The sequence below is a fragment of the Scyliorhinus canicula genome, chromosome 10 (genome assembly GCF_902713615.1).
Source record: "Scyliorhinus canicula chromosome 10, sScyCan1.1, whole genome shotgun sequence".
NCBI classification, from domain to species: domain Eukaryota; kingdom Metazoa; phylum Chordata; class Chondrichthyes; order Carcharhiniformes; family Scyliorhinidae; genus Scyliorhinus; species Scyliorhinus canicula.
The window spans coordinates 177,487,328-177,508,616 of record NC_052155.1 but is presented as its reverse complement, the minus strand read 5'-3'; the positions used below and the strand labels follow the sequence as shown (position 1 = coordinate 177,508,616).

At 47.0% G+C, this 21,289-nt stretch overlaps 1 protein-coding gene across 1 annotated transcript in view; it reads right to left on the bottom strand.

The window, feature by feature from the left end:
- The window catches only part of bmp6 (bone morphogenetic protein 6), a 146,046-nt gene that overhangs the window by 9,283 nt on the left and 115,474 nt on the right, over nucleotides 1–21,289 (bottom strand). The window contains exons 5-6 of the mRNA XM_038810218.1: nucleotides 12,907–12,983; nucleotides 314–424 (exon numbers count right to left, since the gene is read on the bottom strand). Of these exons, the coding sequence (XP_038666146.1) occupies nucleotides 314–424; nucleotides 12,907–12,983 (188 nt within the window). The remainder of the gene's footprint in view (nucleotides 1–313; nucleotides 425–12,906; nucleotides 12,984–21,289) is intronic.

The following is a 21,289-nucleotide window of genomic DNA, read 5'->3' as shown; positions in this document are numbered from 1 at the left end:
AATGATGATGAGGGACGGAGCGGGAACCTTCTTCACTGCTCTGGAGGAAACTCAGATGACTGAGGATTTAAACTGTAGAGTTTCCTTCAAAAGCCTGGCGGGCAATCTCCAACTCTGACACCAGGCCTGACTATCTCTAAACATGGCAACCGCTTCTGCTTGGCCATTGGGCGACTTGGGTCCTGATGTCAGGGTCATCCTCCCCCGCGCTATGGAAGCCCTAGCCGCTCGCACTAATTGTCCACGCCAGGTCCCCGATGATTGCTGGTGCAGCGACAGTAGGACACAATCCAGACCCATGTGTTTTACTCACCAGTGTCTGTACAATTGCATGGTTTGTGGCATTCATGTGTGCATTTAGAGGAAACGAGCACTCTCCATCACAGTAATAGGCTGCGTACCCTTCAGGTGCTATTATCCAGTCCTTCAAAAACAAGAATTGAATTATGATATTGATAACCTTCATAAATATTCATTAAAACATACTTTGAAACCTGTCGACTGCACCAGTGTCTATTTCTTTCCCAGTCGGCTAATTGTTTTGTCTCATCTCATCTCTCATTGGTTATTTTTGCTGTTGTCCCCACAAATCTTCCTCACCAAACAAATTCTGGCAAGAAAAATTTCCCAGTATCATACTAAACCCAAGTGCCAGGATCCTCAATCGTGTCGTACCTCCAAAAAAAAAAACAACACTTAATATACAGTTCATAAGAAATATTAGGAGCTGATTTGTCAATTGGTCCTAATCGGCCAAGGCGGCCATTGGGTCTCATTAACATCTCTAGGTGAGCACCTGGTCACAAAATGGCATTTATTTGTATAATCTAGCCACTTAAAAACGTGACTAAATCGGTGCTTTAAAATACCGAATATAAATAATTAAATTTAAACGCTTTCTCCCATTTTGAGACTAGGTGCGGGGGCGGGAACATGGAGCGTTTCCCGCTGTGGGGCCGGGAAAAGACGGCAAATCCTCTGGCCCCGACCTCTTTAATTATGCACCCGGGTGTTTCACGCCCCATTCCGTGGCGGGAGCAGGCCCAGATGGTGTGTAGTCCACCACGTGTCTGGGCGCCATATTGAAAAGATGCCCACATTACCCCCACTATTGAAGAACAAAGGTGGACAAGCTGGAAATGACGGTAGATCTCCCGGGGACCAGACGATGGACTTCCTGAGGATGAGGATAGATCGCCAGGAATACTTTGGGCCTGGGAGACGGACAGCTAATCTGAAAAGTCCACTTGCAGTTGCTCCCCTGATACATGACTGTGGTGCTTCTGGGTCACCGGCAGCCTCCCTCCTGGACTCTGGAGGCAGTCCTAGGCATTGTTTAGGTGAGTATCCACATTGACAGCTCGGTAGCATCGTGGTTAGCACAAATGCTTCACAGCTCCAGGGTCCCAGGTTCGATTCCGGCTTGGGTCACTGTCTGTGCGGAGTCTGCACATCCTCCCCGTGTGTGCGTGGGTTTCCTCCGGGTGCTCCGGTTTCCTCCCACAGTCCAACGATGTGCAGGTTAGGTGGATTGGCCATGATAAATTGCCCTTAGTGTCCAAAATTGCCCTTAGTGTTGGGTGGGGTTACTGGGTTATGGGGATAGGGTGGAGGTGTTAACCTTAGGTGCGGTGCTCTTTCCAAGAGCCGGTGCAGACTCGATGGGCCAAATGGCTTCCTTGTGCACTGTAGTGATTCTATTGATATCTGTATCGCTTCTGTCCGTTCCTAACCGCTCGGCCTGTGATTGAAATGTACACAGTTTCTGACTAAATCCGGGGCCCTTTTAAGCGGACAGCCCAGGGTGATTCCACGGCACCTGTCGAGCCCCCACCCCCCCGACCAAGTGGCAACCTAATTTGCGAGTGCCCGCTCCCAGACCATTTCCTACTTACGGAGAGACCAGGAACAAACCACGAAAAGACAAAAAAAAAGAGGAAGAAAGCTAAATTCCAATAGGAATGGGAACAGAGAAATTTGCAAAAGACCAGAAAGAGAGAATTGGGGAGGGGGGGGGGGGAGGGGGCAATAGGGGAGAGGAGAAGAGGGTGAGAGTAGGGGAAGCAGAGAGGCTATACAGATGAAAGTACTGGAGAAGGTGAATGTGAAAGACAAAAGGGATGGAAGGAGTGCTGCAGTTGAAAGGGAGGGTTGAATGAAATACAATGAAAATGAGGGACGAAGAAGGAAACGAGTGAATGACACACACACACAATAAGTGAGACTGGAGGGAAAAAACGGAGAAGAATAAGCAGTGAAGGAAAGAGTTATGCCGCAAGAGATCGAGGCAGAAGGTTGGGAAGAGGTGCAAAGAGAGGAAGATCAAAGACACACCTTCATGGGAAGGTGATGACAGATTCAGAAGGAAGGAAAGCAACAAATGAGATGAAACAAGCACAGATTTCCTGCGGTTTGTGCTTAAAATGAAAGCAAACAGGGTGCGGAGGGTGGGGAATATGGGGTAGGAGGTAGGCATGCTTCTTACCAGCATTGCATTTGGAAGCACTGTTCAGGTGCCACCCTATGGATCAAACGGGTAAGTAAAAAAACAGGGCCCCGTTTTAATGCTACAGCGCAGTAAATGTCAAATGCAATGTTTTTAACCCCACTTACCAGTATCCATTGATACAGGGGGGGATTTTAAAAATATTTAAATGGAGCCAATTGGAACTGAGGTTTTAGTTTTTAAGACAGCTGTTTAATTAAGACTGTTCTCTCGGAGTGACAGGGATAATGCGATGTACGAGCCAGCTGCATGTTTCGATGTTTTTGATGAAGCACGTTATGATGCACTGCCTGAAGGGGCAGTGGACTCAGATACAATAATTGGACAAATACCTGAGGAAAAAGGGCTATAAGGGGGAAAAGCAGGACTAAGTGGACCAAAGAGCTAACAGGAACTCGATGGGCTGAATGGTCCCTGCACTGTTGCGTTCCGATTCCGTGAACAAATAAAACTTCAGCGTGCCCTGGACAGGAAGCTGAAGAATTCTTTTTTCTATCCAGTAGCTCATTCACTACATCTTCAGGATGAAGTTCCAATGTTAATCTTAGAAGTAAACACTTGAAGGGAGCAAACAGAAAGTGGCCAACATTGCACGGAGAGCAAATCAAGTCTGAACATAACTGTGGTGTGAGCAGGAGGATTTTATGAATTAAATGTGGAGGGGGGAGCTCACAGCAGGAGAATCATAGAATTTACAGTGCAGAAGGAGGCCATTCGGCCTATGTTAAAGGTTCCATATAAATGCACACTGTTGTTGTAGTTTTAACGACACAAAAAGCATTCATTCGTGGGATGTGGGCATCGCTGGCCAAGCCAGCATTTGTTGGCCATCCCCAATTGTCCTCAAGGTGGCGGTGGTGGGCTGCCTTTTTGAACCGCTGCAGTCCACGTGCTACACCCACAGTGCTGTTAGGGAGAGAGTTCCAGGATTTTGATTGAGCAGCAATGAAGGAGTAGTGGTACATTTCCAAGTCAGGATGTTGAGAGGCTTGGAGAGGAGCTTTCAGGTGGGAGCGTTTTCATGTGTCAGCTGCCTTTGTGCTTCTAGATGGTAGCAGTCATGGGTTTGGAAGGCGCTGTCTGAGGAGCCTTGGAGAATTGCTGCGATGCATCATGCAGCTGTCGGTGGTGGAGCGAATGAATGTTTGTGGAAGTGGTGCCAATCATGCGGGGCTGCTTTGTCCTGGATGGTGTTGAGCTTCTTGAGTGTTGTTGAAGGTGCACTCATCCAGGCAAGTGGAGACTATTAAATCACACTCCTGACTTGTACCTGGTAGATGGTGGTCAGGCTTTGGGAAGTCAGGAGATGAGTTACTTGCCGCAGGAATCCTAGCCTCTGACCTGCTCTTGTAGCCACAGTATTTACATGGCTAGTCCAGTTCAGTTTCTGGTCAATTGTGGACTCTAGGATGTTGATAATGGGAGATTCAGTGATGGTAATGCCATTGAATGTAGAGGGCGAGAGTTAGCTTCTCTCTTGTGGGAGATGGTCACTGCCTGGCACTTGTTTTTTAAAAAATAAATTTAGAGTACCCAAATCCCTCAATTAAGCCCCCAATTAAGGGGCAATTTAGCGTGGCCAATCCACCTACCCTGCACATCTTTGGGTTGTGGGGGTAAGACCCACGCAGACACGGGGAGAATGTGCAAACTCCACATGGACAGTGACCCAGGGCCGGGATCGAACCCGGGACCTCAGCGCCGTGAGGCAGCAGTGCTAACCAGTGCACCACCGTGCCCGTATGCGGAGACAGTTGGGCTATTTTAGTTAAGAGAAATGCAAATTTGGAAGCGATATGCAAGAAGCTCTCAAAATGGAGAGGAGATTACATTGTCAAATTGGATAGGTTTCTGGAAATGGAAAACATTGACAGGAAAGGAAAAAAAGACAGACTCGCATTTATACATCACTTTCCACAGCCACTGGACATCCTGTAGTGCTTTGCAACCTTTCAAAGTGAGGTTACTGTCAAAATGTTGGAAACACAGTTTCCAATATGTGCACAGCAAGCTCCCAAATAGAGCAATACAATAACGAGCAGATAATCTGCTTTGTAATGTTGACTGAGGGTAAAATACTGGGCAAGACCCCGGTTAACTTCCCTGCTCTTCAAAATAGCGCCGTGCAACCATCTGCATCCATCTAGACAAGCAAATGGGGCCTCGGTTTAATGCCTCATCCTAAACTCCCTCAGTATTGTAGTATCAGCCATGATTATTGTGCTCAAGCCCTGGTGTTGGACTCGAACCCCCAACCTCGTGACTGAGAGGAGGGTGTGTTACCAACGGAGCCATGGCTGACACTTAAAGCTAAGGGACCGGTGCATTGAACTCCTGGGGAAAAACAGCAATAGAGGACTATTCCTCTTCACAAAGTCATCACCTACTGGTTGGGATTACTGACATGGGCAGTAAGCATGGATTTCCTATTATTAAAGAGAGAAGGACAATTTGAGTCAGCTGTGGATAAGGCCCACCCAGGGGACACCACTTTGTAAGTTTGTGCCTACTGTGAAGAGACCAGGTTTCAGATGGTGAGATTCTGTCGAAAGATTTGCCTTGCTTAAGATAACAGTAACACAGTAGGAGTATGAAAACAGGAAGCAATTATACAACAGGGGCCTCTTGGAATCGTGGGCTAATGAGACCCCGACTTCAGTTTTGAGATGGGTGATCGAGACACCGAGAAAATACCCCGACCGCTAGCACAGGGTCTAATTACATACAATCTGGCCTTACCCCCGTATATTATTCTGTTGTTAAGCACTTAGTATCTGCTTCTCACAGCTATGAGACCAGCTAGTAGCCAAACAACGTACAAGCTCAGTTAGTATGCCACACAGATATTTTAACTTGCCATAAAGAGGGAAGGTGCGAGAGGAATAGTTAAGTTTTCTTTCTTAATTAGCATTTAAAGGAATAACAGTTCACCACAGTCTCCTGGAGTTTGCCTTAAGGAGTACGGGAGAAATTGTACAGAACATTTTCCCCCAAACTGATCAGGATTTCTAAATGGGTGGAGGAGGGAATAATCCCCAAACTGAATTCAATCACTAAGAATTTGTGCAACGCTCATTCCTAGCACCAGCCTACACACGAATCCTGATTCCGATTACTGACTGATTCAAAGCTTCTGTTAGAGTTGTCATGTGAGGTTCCCTTTCAGAAAAGTGAATTTTATCAAATGGCTGCAGTGATGTCACTGCGGGTGGAGCTGGGCTGTGATTCTGTCTTTTACTTTCGTTCTGAGCTGGAAGCCGCTTTGTGGCTCTGAGTTTTTTTGGTTTCGTTTTCGGCTGGGAGCTGCATTCCAACAAAGGTGGTGTATTTTTGGTCTCTCTCTCTGCATGCTAAAGAATGTCTCGAGACCACTTGATAACTTCAAATTAATACCCGTTTTCTGTAAGGAATGCAAACCTACTGTTTTGTAGAAAAGGGTGTTTGGCTTATGGATGTTGTTAAGAAAATTATTAAGGGTTACCTATAGAGTATTGTATCTTGGGGGGGGGGCGGTATTTGTGTTGGTAGTTGATAAGATGTTTACTGTGTGTTTATAAATGTTAACTGGATTCATAGAATAAACATTGTTTTGTTTAAAAATACTTAAGATCTCTATTGCATTACACCTGGAAAGTGGACCCTTGTGCTTCCCCATAACCAAAAACTTTGGTGTTCTCTAAACTCTGGCCCATATAGAGTATAAAACAATCCATCCTGGTTGAACCTCTTGCACCATTTTTCCCTCATAAATCCCTCAAAGTTTCTAGCCAGAGCTTCTCGATCATGAGGCCCGGGATTTTCTGGTGGCGGAGGAAGAGGAATTGAAAATTATTGCCAGCGGCCCTGCCATTTCCTCCCTTGTCTCACTCAACGGCCTGGGATGCATTTCATCTGGGTTTGTCCATGAGATTTAGTTAGATTTGGGCCTATGGTCAATGTATACCAGGGGGACATCATTTGAACAGCATCTTGCTGCAGCTCTCTGAGGGTCAAAGTTTACAGGAGCTGGGACCATCCCTACGGCGTCTTCCTTAACCATTGGCACCAGCCACCAATCCTGAAACAAATCATCTCAGCTATTTGTGCGCAACTTGTTGGCAAACCTTTGACAAGTTAACTAGCTAGTTCCGAGGTCTCAGAATAACTTTTCAAATTTCTGATACGAGGACTGAGTGACTGTTCCTAAACGGTATTCTCTCACTATGTTGTGGGGTGGACAGTGTATGTGGCAAGGTTGTTGATGTGTTCTATCGGACCGTACTCAAGATCTGTCACCAATGCCACCAAGCTCAATGTCAAGAGTTTCCCTAGGCTGTCAAGGGGGCAACCAGGGGTGGGGAGCTGAACAGGTCTGCCACGCCAGTTATGTCGTGAGCTGACACTCACATGGTGGCACAGTGGTTAGCACTGTTGCCTCACAGCGCCAGGGGCCTGGGTCCATCTTCGACCTTGAGTGACTGTTTGTGGAGTTTGTACTTTCTCCCCGTGTCTATGCGGGTTTCCTCCGGGTGCTCCAGTTTCCTCCCCCAGTTCAAAGATGTGCAGGTTAGGTGGGATTACGGGGATAGGGCAGGGGAGTGGACCCAGGTGGAGTGCTCTTTCAGAGGGTCGGTGCAGACTCAATGGGCTGAGTGGCCTTCTTCTGCATTGTAGGGATTCTCTGATTCTATGACAAAAAATTTAAACATTCCATCCCACATCTTCACTAAAAGGGCAACATTCATCTCCCACGACATGCACTTTTTTCATGCTTTGGCCTAATCGTAGTCAGAGAACATACAGTGCAGAAGGAGGCCATATCAGCCCATCGAGTTGCACCGACCCACTTCAGCCCTCACTTCCAACCTCTCCCCGTAACCCAATAATCCCTCCGAACCTTATTTGGTCACTAAGGGCAGCAGGGTAGCATGGTGGTTAGCATAAATGCTTCACAGCTCCAGGGTCCCAGGTTCGATTCCCGGCTGGGTCACTGTCTGTGTGGAGTCTGCACGTCCTCCCCCTGTGTGCGTGGGTTTCCTCCGGGTGCTCCGGTTTCCTCCCACAGTCCAAAGATGTGGGGGTTAGGTGGATTGGCCATGCTAAATTGCCCGTAGTGTCCTAATAAAAGTAAGGTTAAGGGGGGGGGGGGGTTGTTGGGTTACGGGTATAGGGTGGATACGTGGGTTTGAGTAGGGTGATCATGGCTCGGCGCAACATTGAGGGCCAAAGGGCCTGTTCTGTGCTGTACTGTTCTATGTTCTAAGGGCAATTTATCATGGCCAATGCACCGAACTCGCACTTCTTTGGACTGTGGGAAGAAACCGGAAACCAACGCAAACGCGGGAAGAAAGTGCAGACTCCGCACAGACAGTATGGGACCCTGGCGCTGTGAAGCCACAGTGCTAATCACTTGTGCTGTCGTGCTGCCCGTAAGTCCTTAGTTTTAGAAATAAAAGTGGCCACTTGTGGTTCAATAGCAATGGCAGGTTGATCATTCAGAATGCTGCCTGGGAAACTGCGGAGCCATTGAGCCTGATTTCATACTCAATTATCGAGTTGGCATTTAAGTATCAGGAATAAAATCACTGGGGTAGAAATGAATTTGATTTAGCTGTAACAATCTTTCGATTGCACAAGCAGAACTCTCGACTTATGGGGGTGAAATGGTTATCAAATAAAAAATTATTTAACACCACTATCCGGGCCGCACTGAAAAAGGTGCGTCTTGAAAACATGTGCCCACCCTATCTATTCAGTTTTAGTCTGATTAGGTTTCAGGGTACTCGCGATCCCGGTGAGTTTTTGCTCCCCAATTTACTGTAGGTATGACCTGATGTGAACAAGTGAAAAATTCCTGGATTAAAATCATGTCACTTTCTATGAGAAAAGTCTATTTTGCTGGTTCCTCCCCACCATCTGCCGCGACGAAGGCATCAACTCCGAGGGGATTTGCTCCACAGGAGTCAGGAACTGCTGCGTAAGACGCTGAATGTCGACTGGTTATCCGTCAAAGATGCCTCATGGCCAAGTTTCGATTCTCATCCAGTGGCCAGGCCTCTTTCACTTTCCAGCAGAGGTCAGCGAACAGTAATCAGAAGCAGGAAGCCTGGTCCATCTGCCCTCCCCGTCCTTAGAATAGGGGCCGAGAGACCAAGTCCCCCCCCCCCCCCCCCCCCCCCCCCTTCTCTCCAACTGCAATACCAGCTCAGTCAGCAGGGAGCAGCATTCAAACTGGAGGCTTTCGGGCCTGCATGCTCAGTCACTGGGGTGAGCAGAGTGGCTCAGCAATGATCATAGGTAGGACTTAAACAACCGTGTCTGGCTCCCTGGCCCATCAACACAAAAATAATTGCATTCCCTCATATGACATTTGAAATCTTCCCGAAACCATAGAGGGAAGAATACATTCCTGCCCTACTTTCTGGTAATTGGGAGAGAAAACATAATTTAGGTAAAAACAATCAGTTAAGGAACATTTGTAATGAATTAATAATATGCACATTCAAATTAGAAAATCCTCATTCACGCTACAGTTAAAGTCGTTGCCATAAAAATGCAGGCTTGAAGAAGATACTGCATGTGACCTGTTACTGTATTAATAAATGTATATGTGGGGTGACACGGTGGCGCAGTGGTTAGCACTGCTGTCTACAGTGCTGAGGACCCGGGTTCGTGCTGACCCTGGGTCACTGTCCGTGTGGAGTTTTCACATTCTCCCTGTGTCTGCGTGGGTCTCGCCCCCACAACCCAAAGATGTGCAGGGTAGGTGGATTGGCCACGCTAAATTGCCTCTTAATTGAAACAAAGGAATTGGGTACTCTAAATTTATTTTTAAAAATGTATCTATTTTTTTTTTTAATCCACCATGGCAGGTTTCATTTATTCTCTATATGTTTACCCTTTGTTGGGATCTGATTCCATTGGTACAAACTATTCTCAGCTACCCTGCCCAAGGGACCCCAGTTCAGGAATTAGCAGGTATTTCATGGCAGGAGGACATGAGGGCTATCGCTGAGAAGCACCTTCCAACAGCATCCAGCCCATCACTTCCATGCCGGCCCACTGTAGCGCGATCCAGTCGGGCAGCCGAGCAGCCCGTGCTCTCTCCCTGCGGGTTTATTTTTCTTGAGCGCCCGAACAATTCCTTTTTCAAATCGTTCATCATCTAAGCTCCCACCACCTTTATGGCCAACGAGTTGCAGATGATTACCCCTTGCTGCTTCAAAAAACTCTTCCTCACTGGGCCTCTTGCCCAAAATCTTAAATGGGAGGTCTCTCAGTCCGAGTACAGATCAGCAAATGGGAGCCGCTTTTCTTCATCTACCTCATCAAAGTCTTGTGCACGGCAACCAAATTGCTGGATAGTTATCAACAGCAGGAACCATGGTCAACTTTCCTCTTCCTCGGCAGCACGGTGGCCTAGTGGTTAGCACAACCGCCTCACGGCGCTGAGGTCCCAGGTTCGATCCCGGCTCTGGGTCACTGTCCGTGTGGAGTTTGCACGTTCTCCCCGTGTCTGCGTGGGTTTCGCCCCCGCAACCCAAAAATGTGCAGAGTAGGTGGATTGGCCATGCTAAATTGCCCCTTAATTGGAAAAAATAATTGGCTAATCTAAATTTATAAAAGAAAATTAAAAAAAAAACTTTCCTCTTCCTAATGGAGGGCACCAATCAAATGTAGCATTGCTAGTACCACCTAGATATTAATACACATAGACATTATGACTGGCCAGAAGATAGTTAATCTTTCTTCTCTGCTCCAAAAGACAAATTCATGATCCGCACAATACTACATCCAAGCGGACAAGAACACCCAACTCGGGCTTGATCTTAGCCAGAAGGTCGAAACGCGAAACTGAAATCTAATGCTAACAAGCCATGAGAGGAAAGGGGGAAAACAAGTTGGTACAGAATCAGCAACTCACGAGGGCAGAGTTACCAGAGCATCATTGCAGCCCTGCAATGAGATACGGTGAGAGAGGCACAGTAAGAGAGATCGGGGCCGGAAATACTTTTCCAGTCGTTCTGGAGCAGGTACGCAGGCACGGGGTACACAGAACAACAGGCCTCAGGTCTCGCTTAAAATGAGCTGGAGACACCTGCTGGGCATTCGTAACTAAATTACCAGCTCCAGGGCTTCAGAATTCAGGCTTCTTCATCGCTGATAGAAGCATCAGGTAAATCTTTACAGGGCTGCGATGGGCCAGGGTACTGGGAGGGAGACTGGGCAGACCGCAGTGGGCATCGATTAGAGGCGGTGATCAGCTTGGGCACAATTTGACAGACCATAACTCACAAGTTAATGGTGTATCTGTTCGGAGACCTTTCCAACAATTAACAAACTGGGCTTCTCAATCATTAGGGTAAAAATCACTCCCCATCAAGTAGGTTTTTTTAGCCCAGTGATTTCAAATCTGGGTCACATGGGTTTCCAGGGCTGCTGACGTCTATGCTGTTTTGTACGGCTCGCCCGCCCCGCCACTGTGTAACGCGCCGCGGGGCGGGGGGGGGGGGGCACCTTCAGCAGGACCTGAACTTCCCACCCCCAATTTTGCAGAGCAACAGGGAGTCACCCCGTGTTCAGACCAAGTTTACTCCTCAAACAACGTAGATGAATCAGATTATCTGATCGTTATCACAGGCCTGTGGGAGATCGCTGTGCACAGATTGGCTGGTGCCTTTCCGACATCAAAAAGGGTGACTACATTTCAAAAGCATGTCATTGGCTGGAAAGAACTTTGGGACAGGGTTTCTGAAAGGCGCTACATACATGGGTCATAACCTGAGCCCGCACGGGACATGGGATGGGAACAATTGGATTCATAGAATTTACAGTGCAGGAGGCCATTCGGCCCATCGAGTCTGCACCGGCTCTTGGAAAGAGCACCCAAGCCCACACCTCCACCCTATCCCCACAACCCAGTAACCCCACCCAACACTATGGGCAATTTTCTTGGACACTATGGGTAATTTATCATGGCCAATCCACCTAACCTGGACATCTTTGGACTGTGGGAGCAAACCGGAGCACCCGGAGGAAACCCACGCACACACGGGGAGGATGTGCAGACTCCGCACAGACAGTGACCCTAGCCGGGAATCAAACTTGGGACCCTGGAGCAGTGAGGCAATTGTGCTATCCACAATGCTACCGTGCTGCCCACGTGTACTTTGCGGAATATGGGCGTCCCCGTAAACGGGGAGGGCGGGGGAACTCAATTAACATTGTGTACAAGGTCGGCCAGTTCGGGACCAGCTGCCTCAGACCCAGTTGGGTACCACTGGGAGCAGTGTATTGTAAACCTTGTAAATAAACCTTTGCTTCTTTTGTTACAACTTGGTCTAGACTCCCCGTGTCTTCATAAAAAAAAATGCACAGTCTTTCTTTCAGCAGATGGTTCTTTAAAGGCAAGATCCACATTCCCTCAAATTTAAGAAAATGAGGGGTAATCGCATTGGAACGTAAATCGTAATGGGACTTTGGCAGCATAGCTAGGAGGATGTTTCGCCTGGCTGGGGTGTCTCAAACCAAGGCACACAGTCTCAGGGTAAGGGCTGACCAGTTAGGACAGAGAGGAGGAGAAACCCCTTCAGCCTGGAATCTTTGGAATTCTACCTATGCTAGACGGTGCACCGGCTCGGTTGTTGGGTACATTCCAGTCACAGATCAATGGTTTTTAGATACTAAAAGGGAATTGAGCAAGATTGGAGGAGTGCAACAAGCTACAAGCAGAGGTAAAAGATCAGCCATGATCACATTGAATGACAAGAGCAGGCTTGATGGACCGAATGGACTACACTTTATCTCTTGCCAGCTTTTCAACTGATTCAATTTTAGGCACTGGGGAATACGGACCAATTGATATGGTTTCTGATCATTATTTGAAAATGAAATGAAATGAAAATCGCTTATTGTCACGAGTAGGCTTCAAATGAAGTTACTGTGAAAAGCCCCTAGTCGCCACATTCCGGCGCCTGTTCAGGGAGGCTGGTACGGGTACCAATGAGTGTTTACGTCAATCAGGACTTCTTGTTTTATGGACATTTTTGCTCTGTGATATACATTGTATCCAAGAACTTTAATGACATGAACAAATAGATACAAAAATATGGAATTATAAGTTTAAACCAGCTGCTCGACTCGCAGGAAAATGCGGGTGTTGACTTCATTTACAATGCGAGCATCTGTCTCGAGTTGAAATGAAGATTAAAGCAAGTGGCAGAAAATAGTTTTTAGTCACTGGTCTTAGAAGTGCTTTCCGTCCCGAATGCTTCTAATAATATCACTAAACATGGTTGGCAAAAGCAAATTTGTCACAGGGGGTTTCCAGCATCTCCAATGACCATATCAGAAGTGATGTACAAAATGGGAGGGGGGGGGGGGGGGGGGGGGGAGAGAAATAGAAACTGTGTATCTTTTACCTGCCATCCCAAGTCCCGAAAGCTGACGTAGAGTTCATGCTTTTTGCAAGCCTGGCGCTGGTCGCTGGTGTTGTATTCTGTTGGAAGAAATAAAATTTAACAGTTTAACAAAAAACGTCACAAACACAGAAGAGGGATGCATTTATCTCAACGTGTTTCTCAAGTGTAAACCATCAGCACAGCAACCAAAGCGTCCTCAAAATGATCCACTCGAAATAGATGCAGGCATGAATGGGTGAACAACCCCCCCCCCCCCCCCCCCCCCCCCCTCCCCGATGTCCAGCTACCCATCACCATTGTTGTTTAAGCTACAAATTCAGACATTGTGGTAATCCTTGAATGTGGCGCAGTTCTGTCACTTGGGCCCAGCTACTTTGAAGCCTTATGGAATTTTCTATGGATAGGGAGCTCATCCCAATGCCGCTGGTAGTTAACCGGCTGTGGGCAGGAAGGGGGGTAGCCAATGCCATACTACAAGGCAGCTTTCGCTTCTCGGGCAAGTGCTTTGGCAAGGTGGGAGGTGGCTGTGGTGGAGAACCTCCTTTGAGGGCCCCTTGGATCTATTGGAGGCAGGCACTTCAAAGGTCATCCTTCACTCTTTCACCCAGTTTCCTGTTATCTCTGCTCCTCCTATTACCTTGTGTTGAGGAGGTGCCCTGCATTCAGGGGAGTTATCTGCTAGAATGGCAGGCGGATCCTGCTTCACAAAATATGACACAGAAGGAGACCATCATGCCGGTGTTGGTTCTGTGGTAGGCCTATCTAATTAGCCCCACTCCTCCATCCCTTCCCCAATAGGGAAAAGGATCTTTTCCCCTTCCAATTCTCCTTTGAATGTGCATCCAATTCTTCCAGGTTCTTTTGCCAATCACCTTAATCTGTGTTCTCTACTTACCAATCCCTTGGAAACAGTTTCGCCTTATTTGCTCCATGAAAACCATTCATTATTTTGATAATCTCTATCAAATCTCCCCTCAACCTATTCTGCTCTTGAGGAAACACTTCCATATATCCCAGGTCACTATTCCGATAAATCTCTTCTGCACTCTCTGCAAGGCCTCAACATTCCTTCCGAAGGGTTAGGGCCTCACTGCCTTGCATTTCCACAAGTAAGGAAAAATAATAATTAACCCAAATCCCCTTGTGCATCGTGTAATGATATGTATATATGTAGATAGCTAAAGGGTTAATTATTGCATCTCAGTGTAACACAACCACTAGAGATCCCACTATAAATAACAACACCTAGAGGATCTTGGTCTCTCTCTCTCTTCCAACCAGGAGTGACAAGACAGTAGAGTGCAAGATAGATCACAGCACAGTTTAGCACCTGTAGTTTGAATTAGTTAATACTTTAATATAAATTACTTGATTACTAGTTATAGTTCTGTGGAGTGTGCAAACTCAATATTAATCAATGGTTACTCATATTAGTTTGCTTTAAGTTCTTCAGAATCACACCAACAGACCATTCTGGATAAGAAGCAAAGAGTAACGAGATATATTACCAAAAGAGTCATATAACACATAGTACAGGTCACATAAAAACACACATACTCATGACCTACACTGGAAGGTGTCAGGCTTATAGGTGAACTCAGTCACCATTTTGTTGTTGGCATTCACGGGTTTAAAAAATAAAATCGCAAAAAACACTTGGTGAGCTTAAAATAAAACAATGGGAGACTGCAACATCCCGCACCCACTGTCGATATATCGCATTCTTGCGATTAAATAGATGGGTGGGGGTGGGGGGGGGGGGGGGGGGGCAGGTACATGTTGCAAAAACACTCAATGTCTATTAAACCTAATCAATGGACAGTGTCAGGCCCTGGGCAGAAATTGCTGCTGACAGGAGTGAAAAATGATCCTCTCAGTTGCAAGCCACAAAAGGAATTTGGGATTGGTTAAGGGTTAAGCAGAATTTCAAACGTTTTGCTGTTTCATTTCTGAAGCCTCTCTGGAAATAGTGTGTCGGACACGCCTGTGTGTCAAGGTGTTTCCTTGCCTCCCTTGGTGCCGGCCTCTATTACGTCGCTGGAAAACCCTTCATGCCCTGAATTTTATTACAGCTGGAACTTTCTTAAATAAGTGCAGCTGTGGATGTTGGGGCGAGGAGGTACTTCCCCACACTGCTGTCCTTGTTGAGGCTCCCTTTCCTGCTGTGCCGGCTACGGTTATCCTGCATTTCCTATTCCTTCACATGAGCTCAAGTGCCCTTGCAGAACTGACAAACATTGAACTGAGGTTAACGCTCGGAGGGATTGTTTGACAAGTCTGGGGCTGCCAAATTATTTAATGCTTCGACATAATTAACAGCCACTGAAGTCACTCAGCTGAAGTAGCTTAAGAGTTCATCTCTTCTTTTTTTTGAACGAAAAAGACCCGCCCTGTTTATTTAAGTGATCTTACTATATAAACGAGCGGGTAAATTGACGAAACATTTTATAACACCACTTAGCTTTGAAACAATCTTCGGCGCACATTCTGGGTGGGCAGTAGAACGAGGAAATTGCTAAATGCACAGGATCTATTGACATAGGCTGAGAAGGGAAAAATGTAGAGCTCCGGTTTGCATGTAGAAAAGGTTTTCCTCTTGTTTATACAGCAATGGCTTTCTTTGACAAGAGATGAAATGGAACTTAAGAAGGCGTGAGTGTAGGGGCCAGTCTCTGTTGATACAGCAAGGCTGCGTCATCTTCGGTGTCTGAGAGGGAGAGGATTTGAAACATTTTCCAGAAGTAGCCACATTAGGCAGTGGAGGAATTCTGGCAGCAGACAATACTGGACTGTAGTGTGTAGTATGTCCAGCATGGTGCAGGTTGCACTAGGGACCTCTGTGACAGGGCGAGTACTGCAAAGTCTTTGGCAGCCGTACATTCCGGGTTTGAATGTGGACAACGGCTCTTTGGTGTCCCAGTGTTCTCGGCTCTCAGTGATATCTCCAAGCAGGAGGTCATGCACGTCAGCGGTCATACCCTTGTACCGCAACTCAGCTGAGGAGCTAACCCAAGGGTAATTAGGGGACATCGCCTCTAAGTTCATGAAGTCGCAAATGATGGAAGATCTGAACAAAAGAACAATGGCTCTGAACATAGACAGCAGCAAGATGTGCGATGCACCCAGGGCACTCTCTAACAAGATGTGGAGATGCCAGTGTTGGCTGGGCACGGTAAGAAGTCTTACAACATCAGGTTAAAGTCCAACAGGTTAATTTGGAATCATGAGCTTTTGGAGCGTAGCTTCTTCATCAGGTGAGTGAAGAAGTAGGTTACACAAACACATATACAGACAAAGCCAATGATGCAAGACGATACTTTGAATGCGAGTCTTTGCAGGTAATTAAGTCTTTACAGGTCCAGATGGTGCGACTGGAGAGAGAGGGATAATCACAGCTTGAAGAGGTGTGAATTGTCTCAAGCCAGGACAGTTGGTAGGATTTTGCCAGCCTGGTGATGGGAGTGTTCACTTCCAGTCGGGGAACACTTCAGCAGTCAAGGGCATTCAGCCTCTGATCTTCGGGTAAGCGTTCTCCAAGGCGGCCTTCAGGACGTATGACAATGCAGAATCGCTGAGCAGAAACTTATAGCCAAGTTCCGCACACGTGAGTACAACCAGGACCTTGGATTCATGTCTCACTACATTTAACCCCACCACCATCTGGTATGGGCTTGCGAAATCCTACCAACTGTCCTGGTTTGAGACAATTCACACCTCTTTAACCTGTGATTATTCCACTCTCCAGTAGCACTGTCTGGACCTGTAAAGACTTAATTACTTGCAAAGACTCTCATTGAAAGTATCATCTTGCATCATTGACTTTGTCTATATATGCTGTGTCTGTGTTACCTACCTCTTCACTCACCTGAAGGAGCTGTGCTCCGAAAGCTAGTGATTCCAAGTACACGTGTTGGACTTTAACCTGGTATTGTAAGACTTCTTACTGTGCTCTCTGACAAAGCAGACTTGTGGCTGGTCACCTCGGTAAAGATTTGGACCCAACCGAGTATTAGTCCACAGCTAGCAATGAAATCTGGTCACAAAACATGATGGCTGCTTACAGTCAAAGCAACTGGCACAACACCACACCCAGCCCATGGCAAGCGGAAGGAACCTGAAGAGGCAACAGACTATTGAAATCCAACAGTACAGGTGGGAAACAATGTACTAAGGCAGCTAATTCCAAAATCAAACACTTGGCTAGCGTGTGTTCCCTGGAAGCTTTGGAGGACAAAGCAGCATACCAGGCTGTTGTTTACACTGCCATGATAGCAGTATTAAATCTGTATGAAATGAGAGACAGTTGATAGCGGTGCAAACACCACATTTTCTTCAGGGCCGAGTATCCTTGGGTGGTCTCATTCCAAAATCAAACTGGACAGCAAACGAGCTCGAGTAAAGTCAATCAGACTTGAAAACAGCACATCACATGGACACTGAAGCAAGCCAGAGGGCTGTATTTGCTTTCTTTAAGAGCAAGTGCATTATACAAGGGCAATGTGTGTATATGTCTGAAACAGGAAGGGTTATCCGAATCATATTTGTGGCTTTTTCTCTGGCATCACAAAGTCCTCTGCATTGTACATCATGTTCCGACCGAGTCGAAATGTAGGCTGTTGCCTGCATCACATCAGTGGCTGTACCTCAAAAATACTCCAGATAGGTCTTTATTTACGAAGTTTCATTCTCAGCGGGTGCCTTGGTTTTCTTAAAAAAGTGTGATGGGAACCACAACGGGCTGGCCTGAATCGAGGCAGGAAATTAAAAGGAAGATCCACTTGTACAAGGTCAGAGACGAACCGAAAGGCTAAAAGTTACTTTGCAGTTTTACTTCATGTGTAAAAATGAAAAGGCCCCGTGTTTAATCTTTTGCAGTTTCTGTGGAGGAACAGCAGGTAGGGCTCACGGCCTAGACTGATGGTTCTATGTTCAAGTCCCACTGTAGAGACTGAAGCACGAGATCAAGGCTGAAACTCCAGTGCGGTACCGTGGGAGTGCGGCACTGTTGGAGGCGCTGCCTCTCAGGTTAAGGTGATATATTGATGCCTCGTATCCTCTTTCAGGTGGGTGCGAGACATCCCATGGCACTGTCGTGAAGAGCAGCAGAGGGGCTCTCCCCCAGTATCTGGGGGGGGGCAAGATTTATCCTTCAATCAACCTCACAGAAGTGATTATCTGGTCATTATCTCTTTGCCGGTTGTGGGATGTTGCTATACATAAGTTGGCTGTTACCTACATTTCAATAGCGACTGTACTTCAAAAATACAGCATTGGCTGTGAAGTGATTTGGGATGTCCTGAAGTCACGTAAACACCATGTAAATGGAACACCGCAAAAGCAAAGGGAGTAGACACGGAATTTATCTTTTATCTAAAACCCTTGGGGTTAATTGCGTTTCGGATTTGAGATAATTTTGGTTTTCGTAAGCCGCATACAAGACAACGCCTACTTACATTGCAATAGCCAAAGCTTAGGCTAGCTATAATCTAAAGTCAATACAATGGATAGAAAAGTATCAGTGAATGATAAATACAGGGTACCCAGACTGTTACCTGGAATAAGACCCCACCCATGGTGCCATCTGGGGTTCTGCTTGTAGGTGAGGACTCGCACGGTAAGTTATGCTGACAAGAATCGCAAGGTAAACAGCGCAAACAATCAGGTTTCTTGCTCTAAAGGTCAGGTGCGGTTGGTGAGTTCGAGTTTGCTCGGGTCGTGTTGGCTTTGGTCCGAGACTTCCCATGGGAAAGCTCGACGAGGTACGGAAAATGTGGGGTTTTTGGATTTACCGATGTACGAAACTCAGCTTGTATGCGGTGTGTAAAAACAGGTAGTCACGGAAACTGGGCACCCGCTACGCGCCTCAAATAAAAAAGGAAAATTGTGGACACCGGCTACAATCCGCTACCACCTGTTCTGACCCCCTGCCAAAGGTAACCTTAAACTGCAAAGGCCCAACACTGAGCCATCGTACAGCTCTGCAGCCCCAGGTATCACATAGAAGAATTTACAGTACAGGAGGCCATTCGGCCCATCGAGCCTGCACCAGCCCTTGGAAAGAGCACACCTCCACCCTATCCCCATAACCCAGTAACCCCACCTAATCGTTTTGGACTCCAAGTGCAATTTGTCATGGCCAATCCACCTAACCTGCACATCTTTGGACTGTGGGAGGAAACCGGAGCACCCGGAGGAAACCCACCCAGACATAGGGAGAACGTGCAGACTCCGCACAGACAGCGACCCAAGCCAGGAATCAAACCTGGGACCCTGGCGCTGTGAAGCAACCGTGCTAACCAGATCTTACATCTTTCACTGAGGGAGTTTAAAACTCTTGCGATTAAGATCAGGATTCTGCTCCTCCTGGCCCACAAGGGAAGTAAAAAAAAGATTTAGCTCATTGAGCCACTCCCACCTCGGATTCTCTTCTTCACTACTCAGGAATCTCACTCTGTCTTCCTGCTCACGGTGCCAAGTTAAAGTTACCACTGATCCCAATTAAATTATTGGGACCCTTCACAATCACGAGCTAAAATGGACCCTTGATGGCCATGGGCGGGCCTGCCTGCTGCACATCCAGTGGAATAGGTTACAATCGCAACCAGTCAGCTTCCCACTGCTGTGGGGTGGGTAAGTAAGCTGGGTGATTTCAGTAGCCCCCACTCTGCCCAGTTTCTGCCAGGGCTGGTAGGGTTAAAATCGCCCCCTTTGAATTTGAAAGTGGCTTGGCCTCTCTCCCCGATGACCCTCAGTAGTAATTTTGTTCTAATCTTGTTCATGAAAAGTTGAGCGATTCTGTGACAGATACAGGAACACGATACTGTCGAAGGCTATGTACCATTTTAAAGGGCTCAGTCAGAATGGATGTCAAACCACAGGATAGCCCCCACATCCATCAGCTGATAAAGCGTCTTCTCTTCAGTCAAAGGCTAGTTGGGATGAATAAAAACGTTGCTCAAAATGTAAGATGTCAACGGTGTGACAATGTTTAGGGCGGAGCTGCCATTCTACTGTCAAGGAGCCCTTCAAATATCTCCGGTAGTGTTCTATTATAATCCGAACCTGCCTGTTGTCAGGTGGGAAACAGCATTGTTACTGTGACAGTCAATTTAATTAAGCCCGATGATCAATCCTACGTCCAGGAGTGAAAAAACTATCCCAAAACTTTGAGCTCAATTCCCTGGGTCACGTGGCAGAAACTCAACCAAGAGTTGAGCTGAAAACCAGTGTTGGTATGGAATGAACAGACTGCCTGCTTTTTTACATTAACACCCCGTGTGCTATTTCTGGGCATTGTGTGGTTATCAGGCGGGATTTCCGCTCCACCCCCAGCGGTGTGTTTGGTGTCGGCGGGATCTTGGTAGGCCAATCAGCTCCTCGTGCTTGTCCCACCATCAAGGAGACCATGGCTGATCTGTGACCTAACCCCATGTCCTTACCGTTGGCCCATATCCTTCAATATCTTTGCTTAACAATGTCAGATTTCAAAATCAACAACTGTTCTGCCGTAAACTACTGTTTGTGGGAGAGAGTTCCAAACCTCTACCACCCTTTGAACGAAGATGCGCTTCCCAACATCTCTCCTGAACGGTCTAGCCCTAATCTTCTGTTCCCGCTGCTGTCAACAAGTCTTCCCGTCGTTTGCACTCTCCACCGTGGGGGAACCCGCAGCCGGGGGGGGCGGGGTGACCATGGGCAGAAGGGGGGGGGGGTGGCAGGCAAAGGGCAGAACTAGAAGATTCTGCCTGCGGGAAAATCCGGCCCATTGCGTTGTACTATATTTGATCCACAGCTCTACCTGCCTTTTAGGGAAGGAAAGCTGCCGTCTTTATCTGGTCTGGACTACTTGCAACTCCAGACCCCACAGCAATCTGATGTAACCACCCTCTGAAATGGCCCAGCAAGACACTCAATTCAAGGGTAATTAGGGATGAGTAACAAATGCTGGCCTTGCCAGTGACATCCCCTGAGAGAATTAAAACAACTTCCCGTCATCCACCCCACCACAGGTTCCTTTCCCCCTATTTGCTCAAAACCTGCTAATCTCTTTACTTTTTACAGATCTGACAAAAGATCATCGACCTGAAAAATTAACTGTTTCTTTCCCCACCGATGCTGCCTGACCTGTTCAGCATATCCAACATTCTCTGTTTCAATTTCAGATATCCAGCATAGATGTTATTTTGCTTGGTGGACCATCAGTTGATAGGCACCAAGTTCAAGATTGAATCAGAGCAGACGACAGAGCAAACTCCAGCAACCACCCCCCCCCTCCTAACTACTCAATAAGGTACCGGTCAGCCTTGGGCAACAATTTGTGGGTAGGCCTGTGATACAAAAGTTGGGATAACATTTTCCACAGACCTTATGCCAATTTCTTGCT